At 41.1% G+C, this 15,482-nt stretch overlaps 1 protein-coding gene across 2 annotated transcripts in view; it reads right to left on the bottom strand.

The window, feature by feature from the left end:
• The window catches only part of CDH13 (cadherin 13), a 446,793-nt gene that overhangs the window by 24,129 nt on the left and 407,182 nt on the right, over positions 1-15,482 (bottom strand). For both annotated transcript variants that reach the window (XM_005428754.2, XM_031063408.1), the window contains exon 11: positions 5,492-5,634. In XM_005428754.2, the coding sequence (XP_005428811.1) occupies positions 5,492-5,634 (143 nt within the window). The remainder of the gene's footprint in view (positions 1-5,491; positions 5,635-15,482) is intronic.

Below are 15,482 nucleotides of genomic sequence, written 5' to 3' on the forward strand. Positions count from 1 at the left end.
AAATAGCGTGGTTTAGGTGGAATCAATCTATGGTAATTTAATTATGTGCATCATGGAGAGAGGAGACAGGTTAGATACACGTCAGGAAAAGTTCTAACTGCACAGTGCCACACTGCTCTGTTACTCCAGCTTTTTCTAGGTGGTGTGTGTTACTGCTCATCACACAGAGGACAGAATAAAAAGTTTTCTTTCCAATGATTAGCAGTGCCAAGACCTGCACAATAAATGGGATGCAGGATTGCTTGGGTTCAGCTGCTCACTGGAAACACAGGAAAAAGTGAGAATTAGAGCCTGATTCACCATTTCTTCATTTTGCTCAGGAAAAGGGAGACAGTGCCACAGCTCACGAGTGCAGCTGGCCACAGCCAGAAAAGCAAGGTCCAAGTTGCTTTTTTCTTAAACTGCCAGTGTAGCTCAAGGCAAACCCTGAACTCACAACTAAAATTACTTTTAATGATGTTTACTCTCTTTGTTTAATGCAGCTGAAGTTCTTATAGTCCCAATTTTTGCCTCGGTAGCTCCCTGGTGCGAGGAATGGCAGGGAGGGCAGGTGGAATGCTCACACTGCATCAGACTCACTGGGAGAATATTTCTCTTTAGGCCACTAGGGTGGCGTCCAACCACCTCCAAAAAAAAGTGGAATCCAACTTCAGTTTGCATTTAACCCAACCAGCAAGATTAGTGGGTCATTATTTGTCGCCAGGTGACAAATAATGGACAACATAGGTGGGTTTTCTATGAGTCAAGCAACCAAAAATACCCAAAGATTTTGATTTTAAAGAGATAAAAAAAAAGGCTACACAATGGGATATTAATTGCACAAAAAAAAGAATGATTCTTGCATTGTAAATCTGGGAATAAATTATTATTCATGGAGTGATTCTTGCATGAATAAGTTAAATCTGGGAATAAATTATTATTCATGCCTCTAAAAGGAAATGGAGAAATAAATGCTATCTTTTAAAGATTTCACATATTTTCCAGGTATTTTTTAGCTTCACCTCCAGCCATAGTTTTCTTCTCCCTTGCTTTTTCTGGATTGTGACCCAAACTCTCAGAATACAGGAAGAAAATGACCTTTCCTGGAGAGTTTCTAGCATGGCTGAATGAGGAAAACATGCTGCTGCTCTGCTTGTGATCCTCATCCCAAATTCGGTGAGCAATGGGAGCTGCAGGATGACACCACAGAGCCCATTTGGAAACTGTTCCACACAGGTTTCTCAAACCCAAATGATTTCTCCTCTCTTGGAATGAGCAAAATTCCTTTTGGCAGAAAAGCTCCCAATAATGCTGTGATGCTGCATTGGCTTCAGTGATCAGAGTGCCAAATAAAATGATCACCGTTGTTGGCACTTTTGTTAAACTTCCAATGTTTCCCAAGTGTGCATAAACCCGACTTTGCCCCATTATCAGCTCATTCTCAGATTAAACACGGTTCATGACACTTTAATGTGTTAACTCTGCTGCATGGTATTTCCTGCCAGTGCTTAATTTCTGCTTTAATAGGCCAGAGACTCTGCGGTCACACAGGTCTTTAATAAAAAAGTTTTCAAATTCTAAAGACACTAAGTTGACCTTTTACTGACATCAAATGTACTGAGAAAATTAGGATATTTCTTCCAAAAAGTCCTTTTTAAAGTGTAATGCGCCCCCATAAAAGGTCAAAATTTATTATCTATAAATTAACACTGTTTCCATCAAATTTGCTGTTACACATTGCTTCGAGTGTGTTTGGGAAGACACAGGAACTGTTGGGATCAGGAATAACATAATTCATACTTTACCACCTTAAGTTGCAGTTAATTTGATAATGCAGAGAAATAATATCATAAAGGTCAGAAAGAATCTCATAAAGAGTCAACTTATTTCCTGCAGTGGAGTGACTGCATTTTCTATGTCCCTTTCATTGTTCCTGTCCTACTGGTAAAGTAATATCCCAAAAAAAAGATAAAGATGTGACAGCTTTATACAAAGAAACACCAAGCACAAAGCTCCAGGTTTGACTTGTGACAGAAATATCCAGCACTTTACAGTTTAAAAAAAATGCCCTGGCACTTGCTCCCTGCACTGAAGTGCAATAACCAGGAGTCAGGTGGAACTGGTGACAGATTCTCCACTGGCATCAGCAAAAGGGGATGGAAAAAGGGAAAAAGGAAAAGGGAAAAAGGAAAAAGGAAAAAGGAAAAAGGAAAAAGGAAAAAGGATCACTGTGGGGTTTGTTTGCTGCTGTCTCCACTCCTCCCCCAGGACAGCACTCGAATGTAAAGTTATTTTATAAAGGGGTGAGCATGGAACACAACGGGACAACAGAACCTTTTCTGTAAGCCCGTAAATGCTATGAACTCTAAATAATATTTGTATTTATGTTTTAGAATATGGCTCGTGCACTTCAGCAATGGCTAAGGCACAAGGCTTTGTATGATTTTAGAGTTACTCTCTATAAATTCTGTCAAAGATGATCGCAGGTCTTGCAGTGCCTGCTCTGCTGGGAGCTGCTCTGGGTGCCAGTTCCCCTTGCTGGGCAGTGCCCCGGGCATTACCTGAGCTCTCTGGATTTCCAGGACAGGGAAGGAAAGCCTGTGGCAGCTCAGACTTCCTCAGTGCCTGTGCCATCTCAGATTTGACTCAGAGATGAGCTGAGAGGCCAAAGGAAATAAAAACCTCCACTGAATGCTTTGGAAAAAAGAATTTCTGCTAAAGTATTTCTTTTTTTCCTCTCCTTCCTTTTCACCACAAATCAGTTAGCCCAAGCAAATGACTTGCTCTATTGGAAATGCCTCTAAATTTTCACTTTATTACCCTATTTCATTTGGCAGTTCTTAATCCTGCTTTTGGCTGCCCTCTCACTGAGAAGTCCCAGGCATTTTCACTGGCATTAGACAGGCTCCACTTATTAACCTGAGGAGAGAGGTCTGCAGTCCATGGACAATGCTGCTCTAAAGAGGTGCACATAGTTCTGTTCCATCTGATTTTCCCCCTTTTTAAGTTAACACAACCTTTTTTTAGAGTCCTGAAGTAATTCTGTATTCATTTCATATAATTTTCCCACAATTTGGTTTCTCATCTAATGCAATATTTCAAGTTGGACATAGCTCTGATGGTTGCAGAGATAAAGTGGGTCTCCCAGCTGTGCTAGATCACAGTGTCAGCCTGGAAACAAATTGGGGAACACTTCCCAGGGATGCTGTCAGTCCTGGCTGTCCCTGCAGGGGCAAGGCAGAGCCCCAGCCTGTTGAGATCAACTCTAAAACCTCCTTGGCTGCTTTAGCCAGAGTTATTCATCCAGGCCAGCAGGACATTTTCCCACTTCCCAGCCCATCTCTAAGTTGAATTTGCTCCCCAAGCTGCCTGGTAATTAATGCAGAGGTGATGCAGGGCACAAGGTTAATATCAGCTAATTAAATTCTGCTGTTTATTCCCACTCCCGCATGTGGCAGGGCTGCTCATGGCAGGAAAAGATCATTATTAACCCCTTAGCATGACAGTCCTGAGTGCACACGTGTGGTTTGTAATCATTGCATTCACAGGAGTCAATAATGCCGGGGAAGATGAATTCCTGCACTGACAGAGCTGCACAGTCACAAATAAACACAATTACAGGGGCTGCAATCAGGTGCTGCCTCAGAATCCCAAGTGGACAGGATTCCTTTGCTCTGCTGTTCAGAACAGCTTCCCCTGCTCTCATTTTACCAGAATGGAAAAAAAAATAATCTGAGAATTAAAAGCAATGAAGTTCTGGATTTAGAATAAATGAGCAAGGCCTAAGTTGCAGCATAAAGGTGTCCCCCAAAACCCACATTACTCAGGCTGGTTCCCATAGTCGAGAACACTCATCTCCTCTCTCTGTCTATTCTCTCTGACAATATCTGACTTCACCTTTAAAACACAACTTTGTCCTTTGGGTAACCCCTCAGTAATATCCCAAATTTTTACTTTCATTGTGAGATGACATTTCCCAGTGCACCTGATTTTGAGATGCATTAAAAAAGAAAAAAATCCAATAGCAAGCAAAAGACAGAAATATGTTTAGTGCTACATTTTCCCACAGAAATTTCCTTAGGAAAATATGTATATTAATACATAAGTAAATCATCTCCTCAGCAGATTTTTTTCTGTTATACTTAAAGCGATATTTTCTTTCTCCTGTCAGGCCCTGCAAATGTTCCCTGAGTCATGTGCTTGCAAAAATGTAGAATTACTCTCTTAAAAGGAGCATTTTACAATTCATCACCAGGGCTAAACCAGCTGCAGCTGTGAAAAACTGTTAGCATATTAGCTGTTCTATTACAGGCAAATCTTTTATTTATTTTGTGCCTTTAGCTCAGGAGATTTGTAACGTTATGAATTTGCTCTTTCTTCCTCTGCTCCAGAGTCACTCCCTGAATTTTCCTTAGATATCTTAATTTGGATTCTATTTGACAGGAGGAACTTTAGTACACACAATATGCAAAAATTGTTGCTTTTTAACAAGGAGTTTAGTTGTGTTTTTATTGTCATTGTATTGAATAGATTATAATCCAGCATATCAAGGATGAGTTGTTATTTAAATGTATTTAAAGGTATTTAAATGCCTCAGGCACTCTGACTGCTCAAATATTGTGAAGAAATTAACTCTGATTAGGATGATTTATTACATTTCCAAGAATGTTTCTAGACTAATTACACCTAGCATTAAGACTTCAGTATAGGAATAAATCTGTTAAGGTATAAAGCTAAATTAAAGCTGTTATAAATTTGTAAGTTTCAAGTTAATTCCTCTTTGCAAGTCTCAAGTTAATTACTCTTTCTTCTGGTTTCCAAAATGGTTTCTACTACATTGAGGTGGCCATGCAGAGAAGTGCTGCAGAACCTGGTTAATTTTACACATGTGATGCCTTGAGAAGGCTGAGCTAGAACAGAGGCTGGGCAGAGCTACAGAATAAAGCAGGGATTTATTAAAAGGATCTCCTCAGTGGATCCACCTTGGGCAGCACAAGAGCCCAGCCAGGGCTGCACCCAAGGTGAACCAAAATGGTCCCAAAATGAACCCAAGATGAACCAAAATGGTCCCAAGATGAACCCAAGATGAACCAAAATGGTCCCAAAATGAACCCAAGATGAACCAAAATGGCCCCAAAATGCACGAGCGCTCCCGGGGTCTCTCCCTTTGATCAGTTCTGCTCCATTTGCACCTTGCAGTTCATTGTCCCATTCCAGCTTTAGCCCATGCAGTCCCACCCTGCTTGTTTTTCTCTCTCCAGCCCACGTTGTTTGTGCTCTTGGGGCTGAGATTTGGATCATTTGTCCTTGGTGCCCAGCTGGAGCAGGAATTGTTTTGTCTCCCTGCTCTGTGCACAGAGCTCACCATCCCCTGATGTGAACCCAGACCCACACACTAAAGCAGCACAGAATGTGAAAAATAGAGAAGCTCAAACCTGAGGCATCACATGCAGCTTTCAGAACAGAGCATTTCAAGCAGGAAATTCAGGGTTTTCCCCCAGGGGTCACTCACCACTGTCGATGGCCAGGAACAGAGCAGTGTAGACGTTGTTGTGCACGAAGGGAGATTCCCTGTCCAGCACTGCCGTGGTGCCAACGGTGCCGTTGGTGGGGTTGATTTCCAGCCACCCTGCTGGGTCCTTGTACACTGAATACCTGAACAAAAGGGCAGAAGTTGTTAGCAAATTATAGATCTGAACATCAAACAAATGCATTGCTGCAAAGGAATCTGTCTGGGCACTCAGTGGCTTCCACAGCAGATCTCCTCATGTTGCAAAAACACAATTTAAGCTTGTGCCTTGCCTTAGAGACAGTTCAGTGTTGTTAGAGGTTTGAGTCAATTCCTTTGGATATATATGTCCCAAAGTTTAGCAGAGAAATCAATATTTAGGATATTATATAGGACCTGTTTCCTGCAGCCAGAACACTTCCAACAGCCTCTGCACCCACACTGACCTCATGGATCCTGTCACAGACCTCCTTTTTTCCAGACTCAAAATTGCAGCTGGACCAGAAGCTGTATTTTAAATTTACATTTGAGTGGTTTAAATTTTATTGTTTTTCTTACTATTAGTTATTTTGGGTGAGCTGGAAATATCCTAAATTGTGGGGAATGGAGGCAAAAAGAGTCAGACAATGAATTCACCAGGTCTGGGGGAGGTGGTTACACCCAGCCCTGTTTGCACACTCTTGTTCTGCACTCTGGGATCTGGAGTTTCCTCCTTCTGCTGGTTGAATTCAGCTACATCCACATTGCCTCACTCAGAGTTTGGGAATGCTGTCTCCAGAATGCCCCAACATGAAATTCCCTGCTGTGCTTTTTTCCCTTTAATCAGCACAAATCAGCCCCCAGAACTGGAAATGTTTAGAGAGATTGTGGAGTTTACACACCAGGAATTCCCTGAGCTTGACTGAAGCGATAAATAAAAGAATATTCATGATTAGGGCTTAATTCTACACTCAGTTAAATATATTAAGTAAAAAACAACCCAGAGCTGAACTAACTGATACAAATTCCCTCTCCAATTAAATGAGCTAATATTTTAAACCAAACCTCCAATCATATAATCAATACCTGGGACAATAACCTGTTTATCTTTTTTGTAGTGAATTGTTATAGGTCATAAACCACCCTACAACCTTTTATAGACATTTTAAATTACCAGTAATTGACATGGAACCTGTTATTATTTAATGAGTCTGTGCCAAGGCAGTGCCTCACAGTGGCATTCACCTGGAAGTCAATCCACCGGAAAGTCCTGTGTGATAATGTTGCAAAAAAAATTAAAAAGTATCATTGCAAATATGAGGGAATAAGTAAAAACAAGACATTATTGAGGGGGTAAAAAAAAAAAGGTAAAATGAAATAAAATTACAGCCTCTAACAATGTGCTGATAGACAGCCCTGCTCATGCTGCTGCTTTTCTACCACAACTTTGCTTCAGGCTTGAAAAATGAAATTTCCTGGGGGCTGCTGAGCCTGACTGTGGTGCACAGGAATATTCAGGTGCTCAGGCAGCCAGAGTGAGCATCAAAACTTAGCAGGAAAAATTATATATATATACAGCCAAGAAAAATTACACATCTTTACGAGCTCTTATGATGTTAAAATAAGTTAAAGAACAGATCTGGCAACCAGAAACTTTTGGAGTTTATGCAGAAAAAGAGATAAATAGGGCAAATAGCTGGCTTATTTATTCTGGCAAAAAAAGTAACTCAGAGTTTCACCGCTGGCTTCCCCAGGAGCAGAAGTTATCCCCTAGGGAATATGTGGGAAAGAATCAAAGGAAAGCATTAGTGCACAGTGAGATGTTCCATCAACCCAACACGTCCTTCCTCCTAATAGCCATTTAAACATTAATCAATACCTCAGCTTTATCTCCCACAAAAATGAGTGCCTGGAACAGAAACAATGCAGATCGTTTCATTTCACTTCTTTGTTTCTTCTTTTATTGTTGTTTTTATAACTTTGCAACAAAGGTATGCACAAAAATATGGAACAAGGGCAGCCTAAACAATTCCCAGTCTATTGTAAAACTGCAAATTCTCAATTAACCCCGAAACCATTTCAGAAGATTCAACACTTCTAAGGTAATGAGAATGTAAAATGGATTGTATTATCTTCCCTGATTGCTCTACAAAGCACTGTTGGCTGTGCAAATAAAAACCTGGATTGTATAACCTGTGATTTGGCACAGGATATTGTAAAAGTAGCACTTTGTCTTTCCCACCACATTTTTACTTATTGTAAGAGCATATTGCAGCACATTTCATTGCTTTTTGTTCCATTTTTTTCAGGTCTCTGCTAGCAAAGGTTTAGAATGGACCCATCATAAAAACCATGATAAAAATAGAAGTTTTGAATGCAAAGATTCACTTCCCACCTTTGACTTTGGTGGGATCTGATTGCACAGCAGCTTGTAAATCAGACCATTTTTTAGGTGGTTAAACATGAACGTTTCTAGTTGTGTCTGCTGCATCTTCAGTCCTGAGCCCAGTGATGTATCAGATGTGCACAAAGCTGCGCTCTCTGCTGTGCCAATTACTCCTTGGTTTGGTTTTATTCTGCTTTGCAGCACTGCAATTTAGTGCTGCTCGTGGAGTTTATTTCATTGTGGTTTTTTTTTAAATTTTAAACTGTGCCAACAGCTCCCAGCTCCCAAGGGCTTGTGTGACAAGAGGGAAGAGAAAGTGGGTGTGACAAATTCTGACTGTGACCTCCTTGCTCTGGGTTCATGTCCTGGTGTTGTCTAAGGCAGGTATTGCAAAGAGAGCAGCAAAAGCAGCTCCCTCAGACTGGAAATTGTCTGCTCCAATGTTTGAGTGCACACCTGAAACACAGAGCTCCAAAGAGACACAGAGAGGTTATGGATGCAGAGCAGAGCACAACTCAAAATTTGCACTTGGTGCAGAACTAAAATGGAACAGCAAATATATGGAAATTATTTAAAATTTATAAATGGCATTACATCAAGGCTGGTTGAAAAATTATGAGGCTCTACCCCTGGGAAAAGTTCAGAGTTTTTTGGGAGACACTGGTGCAGCAATTACAGCACAAATATCCACACCCAGGGAAGCAGTGGTGCTTCTCAGAGAAAGATAAAAAACCATCCCAAAATATAAGTGCAACATTAAAAACCTGGATGAAAACTCTATTGTGCTCTATATAGGGATGACATAATGCAGAGTTTTAGAGATCAGCCTGCTTCCCATGGAGCTCCCTCTTCTCCACTGTGCTCTCATTACCTTTTGCCTGCACTAATTAGGGCGGCATATGGCACCAGGAAGAGCAGAAAGGGAACCTTATTGCAGCACAGCAATTCTCCAGCTGAACCACACTCCACACTCATTACTGGGGACACACTGCAATTTTTCTGCTTTTTTGGCCATGAGATAACAAAGGTGTTCCTGCTCCCGGGCTGGGTTAAAAGCTTTGGGGAGGGCAAAAACCATATATACATACAAATATAAATATAAATATAAATATATGTACATTCATAGTCTTGCACAGCTGGGTCTCAATTTCCTATTCCATGTGAAATGAAAACAATAACAGCAATTCTCTAATGTAAATTGTAATAATGTCACTATAGTGACATTTGATTTTGTAAAGATCAGTTTGATACAGCTTCCAAGATTGTGTTGCTTTGAGGGTTTGGTTTTGGTTGTTGTTTTTGTTTTTTGTTGTTTTTTTTTGTTGTTGTTGTTTTGTTTTATTTGGTTTTTTCCTTGGTTTTTGGTTTGTTTGTTTTTTTTTGTTTTATTTTTTATTTTAAATTGTTTGTGGCATTAAAGCCATTGGAAGAATGTTGTTGGAGCTGTTGTGGGCTTTCATTTTGCAAGGCCAGGTTGGATGGGGCCTGGAGCATCCTGGTCTAGTGGTGACATCCCTACCCATGGCAGGGGGGCTGGCATGAGATGATCTTTAAGGGCTCTTCCAACCCAAACCATTCTGTTATTCTGTGATTCACTTTTTTTTTTTTTTTTCCCCAGATACTGAAAACCAATGTGGATTGATCAGATGTATTCATTACGAGGTGCAGGTGAATATAGAGGTTTGGATTCCATTTTTTACTCAGACATAAAACCACTGCCGGAGAGATTTCAGCCCTGAAGGAGGTTCCTGAGGGAAGGGTTTGCAGGCTGTGCCTCTCTGCAGGCAGGCTTTGCTCCTGTTTGCAGAGAACCACGCACCCATCTCCCCCATCTGAGCTAAAAGATTCCTCATCTCAGCTTTGTTCTGTTTGTCACGTCAGGGATTTAACAGGCTGGCTTTCATCACAATCCTCAATCTCCAATGATACCACCAAAACAGAATGAAAAATCAGATGAAATTCAGTTTGCAGTCCCCTGCCACTGAGAAATGTCAAATGAGAAAATGGTTGACTAATTAGTTATTTGTGTGGAGAAATAATGGTGTAAACCCCTTGGTAAACATGAAGAAAGTAACAGGAGAGTCATTGCAACTTGAATAATAAAATAAATCCAATCTCAAAACCTACAACAATTAATCAAATCAAAATAGTAAAACTGTATTAATGAGGTGGTTAAATAAAATGTTCTGGAAATGAAAATATTTTACATTATTATTTTACAGTCTTTCAAACATTTCTCTGTGCTGAAACCTAATTTTCTCTTTTTCTTTCCTTTGGGGCAAAAAACCCTCTAGAAGCTGAGGTGTAAAAAAAAAAAAAAAAAAAGTGAAAAATCCACAAACTCATTTATGTATGTTTTAATCAGAAGTGATTAGGGCTATGGTTAAATGAAGCCAGAGGCCATAACTATCAGAATTATTCCTAAAGCTAGGGAATAATACACCATATCTGGGACTAACACACTGGTAAAATCAGGTTGTTACTGTTAGAATAATTGTCAACACATGCAAATCAGTAAAAGTTTTCTCATTGTAGCAATTGTGCCTCAAAAGTTAATCAGCATCAGATGAACTTCAGGGTCTTTTACAAACTACCCAGAGAAGGATTTTGGCAGCAAAACTCTATCAAAGTTCCTGCACATGCCTCTTCTTTGTGCCTGTGCTCCCACTGCAAATCCTTTTGCTGCCCAAGAACTGCCCTGGTAGCTCTTGAAAAACTGGGAAATTTTTAAAAGAGCCCAGCAGATCCAGCAGTGAGATGTCAGTATTGAACAAGCTGGGAAACAGCACATTTTCCAGCTTCTCCAGCTCTTTTTTTCCCTAAGGGATGGGCAGAAAGGAGGTTGGAAGTGGCTCAGGCTGGGAAATTTTAATCTATCAGGATCAATAGAGCTCTGCTGGGCTGAGGCTGCTCCCAGGTAAGGATTGCTCTGGCAGCTTCCAGGGAGCCCCAGCTGTGCCCTGGCTGATACCAAAGTCCCACAGGAACCCCAGGCCTGGAAACAGCTCCCAAAACAGCTCCCAGAAGGGCAGGGCAGGGCAGGGCAGCACTGCTTACATCCTAATCTTGCAGCCAAATATGGATCCAAACACATCCAAATGTGCACCCAAACATATCCCAACCCTGGCCATAACTGACTGTGGGACTCATCTCTTCAAGAATCCAGTTATGGATCCAAACACATCCAAATGTGCACCCAAACATATCCCAGCCCTGGCCATAACTGACTGTGGGACTCATCTCTTCAAGAATCCAAATATGGATCCAAACACATCCAAATGGCCTGGAAACAGCTCCCAAAACATCTCCCAGAACCCAAGCCTGGCCATAACTGACTGTGGGACTCATCTCTTCAAGAATCCAAATATGGATCCAAACACATCCAAATGTGCACCCAAACATATCCCAGCCCTGGCCATAACTGACTGTGGGACTCATCTCTTCAAGAATCCGAATATGGATCCAAACACATCCAAATGTGCACCCAAACATATCCCAGCCCCATTACACCCATGAAGTACACAGTGTATTTGAAACAAACTGGGAAAAAAAAACCCAAAATCTTAATTTAAAAGTTATTATTAGTCAGGACTAAATGTGCTTTTTCTTCACATTATCAGGTAGTAATATAATTTTTCCTTGGATATTATGTACTCACATTATTAACCATGTTACTGAATCTCTCACCTCCCCTTTCCTTTTATTGTTGTTGATGTTACAAGGCTGGAAAGTGTTTGTGGTTTTTTTTTTTGTTTGTTTGTTTGTTTGTTTTTTTGATGGGTAATAATTTTATTTTCTGCTTGATATCCATTGCATTCAGTGCACACAAACACAGTGCTCTGGGAATTGAATGTATTTAATCTCCTAAGATTCTATTATGCCCAAGTAACTTCATGCTGTTTAACCCTGGTTTGGATGCCCAAGAGTTAAATTTCTCTCACCCTTTTCCCTTGTCTTTTGGGATCTGAATGTTTTGCCAGCCACCTTCAATGCAGGCCCAGAGCATCATTGTGAGGTGAATTTTAATGTTTCAATTTGACAGACAAAAAACTGGAAGCCTCAAAACCTGTAAAACTAAAAGAATCTGGGATTTTTTTCCCCCTCTGAAATGACAGAAGCTTTAATGAAAAGGCTCACCTGGCTGCACAAAGAAGGACTTGTTCAAAAGCACAGTTACACAAAGATTAAAGACATTAGGGGCTTTTCCTTCTTCTTCTTTTTCCTTGCACTTCAAAACTCTGCAGCAGTTTCCATGAGTCAACTGACTTAACACCCCTGACATGGACATGTGCAAAACTGAGACAGTGCTGTTTTCTTTCTGGGCCAAAAATGTTTTTTGAACACTGGTTAATAACTTAGAAGATTCCAGGGCCAGAATCTGCACACCTTGCTCCCCTGCTAATAGAAAAATTTGTTATTTTAGTTCTGAAACATTATCAGATGAAGGCTAGGGCTGTATTTGTGTAAAATGCTACCAAGGACCCGGGGCTGAATCTCCAGAGTCTCCAGAAAAAGAAAGAAAAGGGCTTTTCCTTCTTTTTCCTTTCCCTTGCACTTCAAACCCAAAACTCTGCAGCAGTTTCCATGAGTCTGCTGATTTAACACCCTTGACATGGACATGCGCAAAACTGAGACAGTGCTGTTTTCTTTCTGGGCTAAAATGTTTTTTAAACACTGGTTAATAACTTAGAATCTTCCAGGGTTAGAATCTGCACACCTTGTTTCCCTACTAATAGAAAAATTCCTTATTTTAGTCATGAAGCATGATCAGATGAAGGCTGGGGCTGCATTTGTGTAAAATGCTACCAAGGACCCAGGGCTGAATCTCCAGAGAGGCTGGGCCTTAGGAAATGAGAATTCTTGTGGAAATTTCCCATGTGCAGGAGGAAACAGTTCTCTGCCAGACCCATTAAAACAGGGCATTGTGTAAAACTCCTCCAGGGTTTGGAATATGCAGGGAAGTCTGGGTGAGAAGGGTTGGCATCTCCAAGGTGATGTGGAGCTGAGCACTCCCCACAGGAGCTGCCCAAGGGAGGCCATGGATAACAATTATCTGGCTCTGTGTAGAGCAGGCGTGCATGTCTCTGTAGGCATATTTACCCAGAGTATAATGGTCAGAAAATCAGGAAGAAGTCAGTCCCTAATGCAGTAATTCACATTTGAACCAAGACTGAATCTGCAGGCTTACTGCTGCTTAACAAAGTGCATAATTTCACTCTTACTCAGAAACTATTTTGCAGAAATTGGCATCCTTATTACAAAGTTAATAGAAAAAAAATTCCAATTGAACTCTACAAGGCGTTTTTCCTATTACAGTAACATTGCAGAGCTCCATTTAGTAAAAATGAGTGCTTAAACCTTCTGACAATTTCTTCACTGAACTTCAATTCCACTCCAAGGATAACCAGCAGTGAGCCTGAAAGGAGATGGGGCCTTTGTACCTTGAAATGCACAGGCTGGAGCTGCATTGCCACTGAGCAAGGCTGTGAAATCAGGACAGGAATTCTGTGTATTGGGAAAGCTCCTCTTCCTACATGGAAACCTCCTCCCAGATTCAGTAGGAATCCACCAGTCATTCTGTGTATTTGGGAAAGCTCCTCTTCCTACATGGAAACCTCCTCCCAGATTCAGTAGGAATAGAAATACACCAGGAATTCTGTGTATTGGGAAAGCTCCTGCTCCCACATGGAAAACTACTCCCAGATTCAGTAGGAATAGAAATACACCAGGAATTCTGTGTATTTGGGAAAGCTCCTCTTCCTACATGGAAACCTACTCCCAGATTCAGTAGGAATACACCAGGCATTCTGTGTATTTGGGAAAGCTTCTGCTTCCACATGGAAAACAACTCCCAGATTCAGCAGGCATTTTGCCACAGAATTGGAAGTGTCCATGATTTGTTCTATCCTTAGTCTGGAGATGGCAGATTTATGAAATATGGCCAGGATGTGCCAGACAACATCTGCTCAATGCCATCCAAGATCTGTGCTTGCTTTAAAGACACAAGAGCTGAATTGCCTAATTAGACATTTTCCCTCCATGGCACCAATCTTCCCAGAAATCTTTGATTTCAGTGCTTGGTTTTGGAGCTTTTGCCATCGTGTAAAACACCACTGGTCCCTGGAGCTCCAATCACACTTACAACCAGCCCAAATAAATTTCTATCAAAGCACCACTGAAAGCTGTAACTACACACAGATGATCAAACCCAGCTGAGTGAGACTCCAGAATTCAATAGCTTTAAAATATTAAGAGAAATTCATACCACCCTTTTCCCCATCAACACAACTCAAACTCACACTGTGTCCTCAAACTTGATAGCTAACTTATTATAATCAAGATACTCTTTACTTCTTCCAGAGACAAAATCCTGCTTTTTCTGAGGCTAGAAGAGAACAGTAATGACAAAGTGAGTTATTGTCTGGATCTGCCTTCCACTGCAAGCATAACTTGTGACTGATAGATCCTATTGTTATATTTCTCAAGAAGATCTGCAATATTGTTTAGGCAGTGACATGAAAAATGTGCCCTATAATTTCACAGTTCACAGCCATTCATTCTGAGTGCTGACACGGTTGAAATCATAATGTGGCATAATATTGTTATGCAGGATAAAGACAGAGGGTCTAATTAAACTCCCCTTAAATGCTACATTCATCCTTATTAATCAAGAATTCGGGATTCTAAAGGTAATATCAAGGCAAGTTGAAATAGGTGACTGGGGCTTATTTGACTTCATGGAAACACAGATTTTTCAATTCTATCATCCACAACTTTAATATCAACATATTAAGTATGATTTATGCCAACAGAGTAGAGCAGTGGAAAATTTTAAGAACAGGATCTTTTGACAAGTATTGTCAGGAGTGATGAAGTCTAGCTTCAGGTAGCTGGGTTCTGGGCAAAACTATGAATCATGGATTGAGAATTCCTGGGCCCCTTGCTTTAGGTAGCCTTTAATAATTTAATTCAGACACTTCTGTTATTTCAGAGACCAATCTAGGAGAGAGAGGTTGATGGTTTTTTTTTCCTCCCCTCAGGAAAGAGACACTGTTTTTCAGAACAGCCTCTGTCTGGATGAAAATTCCCCCCTGCTCTGCCTCCTTTTGAAAATTTGGATGAAAATTTCCCCCTGCTCTGCCTCCTTTTTCCTACAAGGAAATAATGCTATACCAACCTGTTTAAGTACATTAACCTTTCCCCAAACTTTGGGAACTGCTAGGAAGAGCCAAAGGTCCAGAGAAGATAAGATATGAGCATAAACAAGGCAAGCAGGGAGGCTCCCTCCCCTCCCAGCAAGGCAAAAACTGCTGGAACAAAGCTCAGCCCCAGCTGGTGAGCTGGGATTGGCCTCAAGCACTGAAAATTGAGATATACAACAGCAGAAAGAAGGAAAGAAGAGGTCAAACATCTGCCCCAACACAGAGGCAGAGAATATCAGTAGAAGAGGGCAAAAAGAAACATCGGGGGAGAGTTAGACTGTGAGAGGCTCTGGAAGCAGCTGGGGATCAGCGATGCCAGGGACCCTCCGCTGCCAGCTTGGTGCTGAATTAAAGCAGCCAGGGAATGTCTGTGAGCAACCCAGGGACTGAGTGACAGGGCTTGGGAGGCAGCTATCAACATCTGCTC

This window comes from Geospiza fortis, unplaced genomic scaffold (genome assembly GCF_000277835.1).
Source record: "Geospiza fortis unplaced genomic scaffold, GeoFor_1.0 scaffold1081, whole genome shotgun sequence".
Classification (NCBI taxonomy): Eukaryota; Metazoa; Chordata; class Aves; order Passeriformes; family Thraupidae; genus Geospiza; species Geospiza fortis.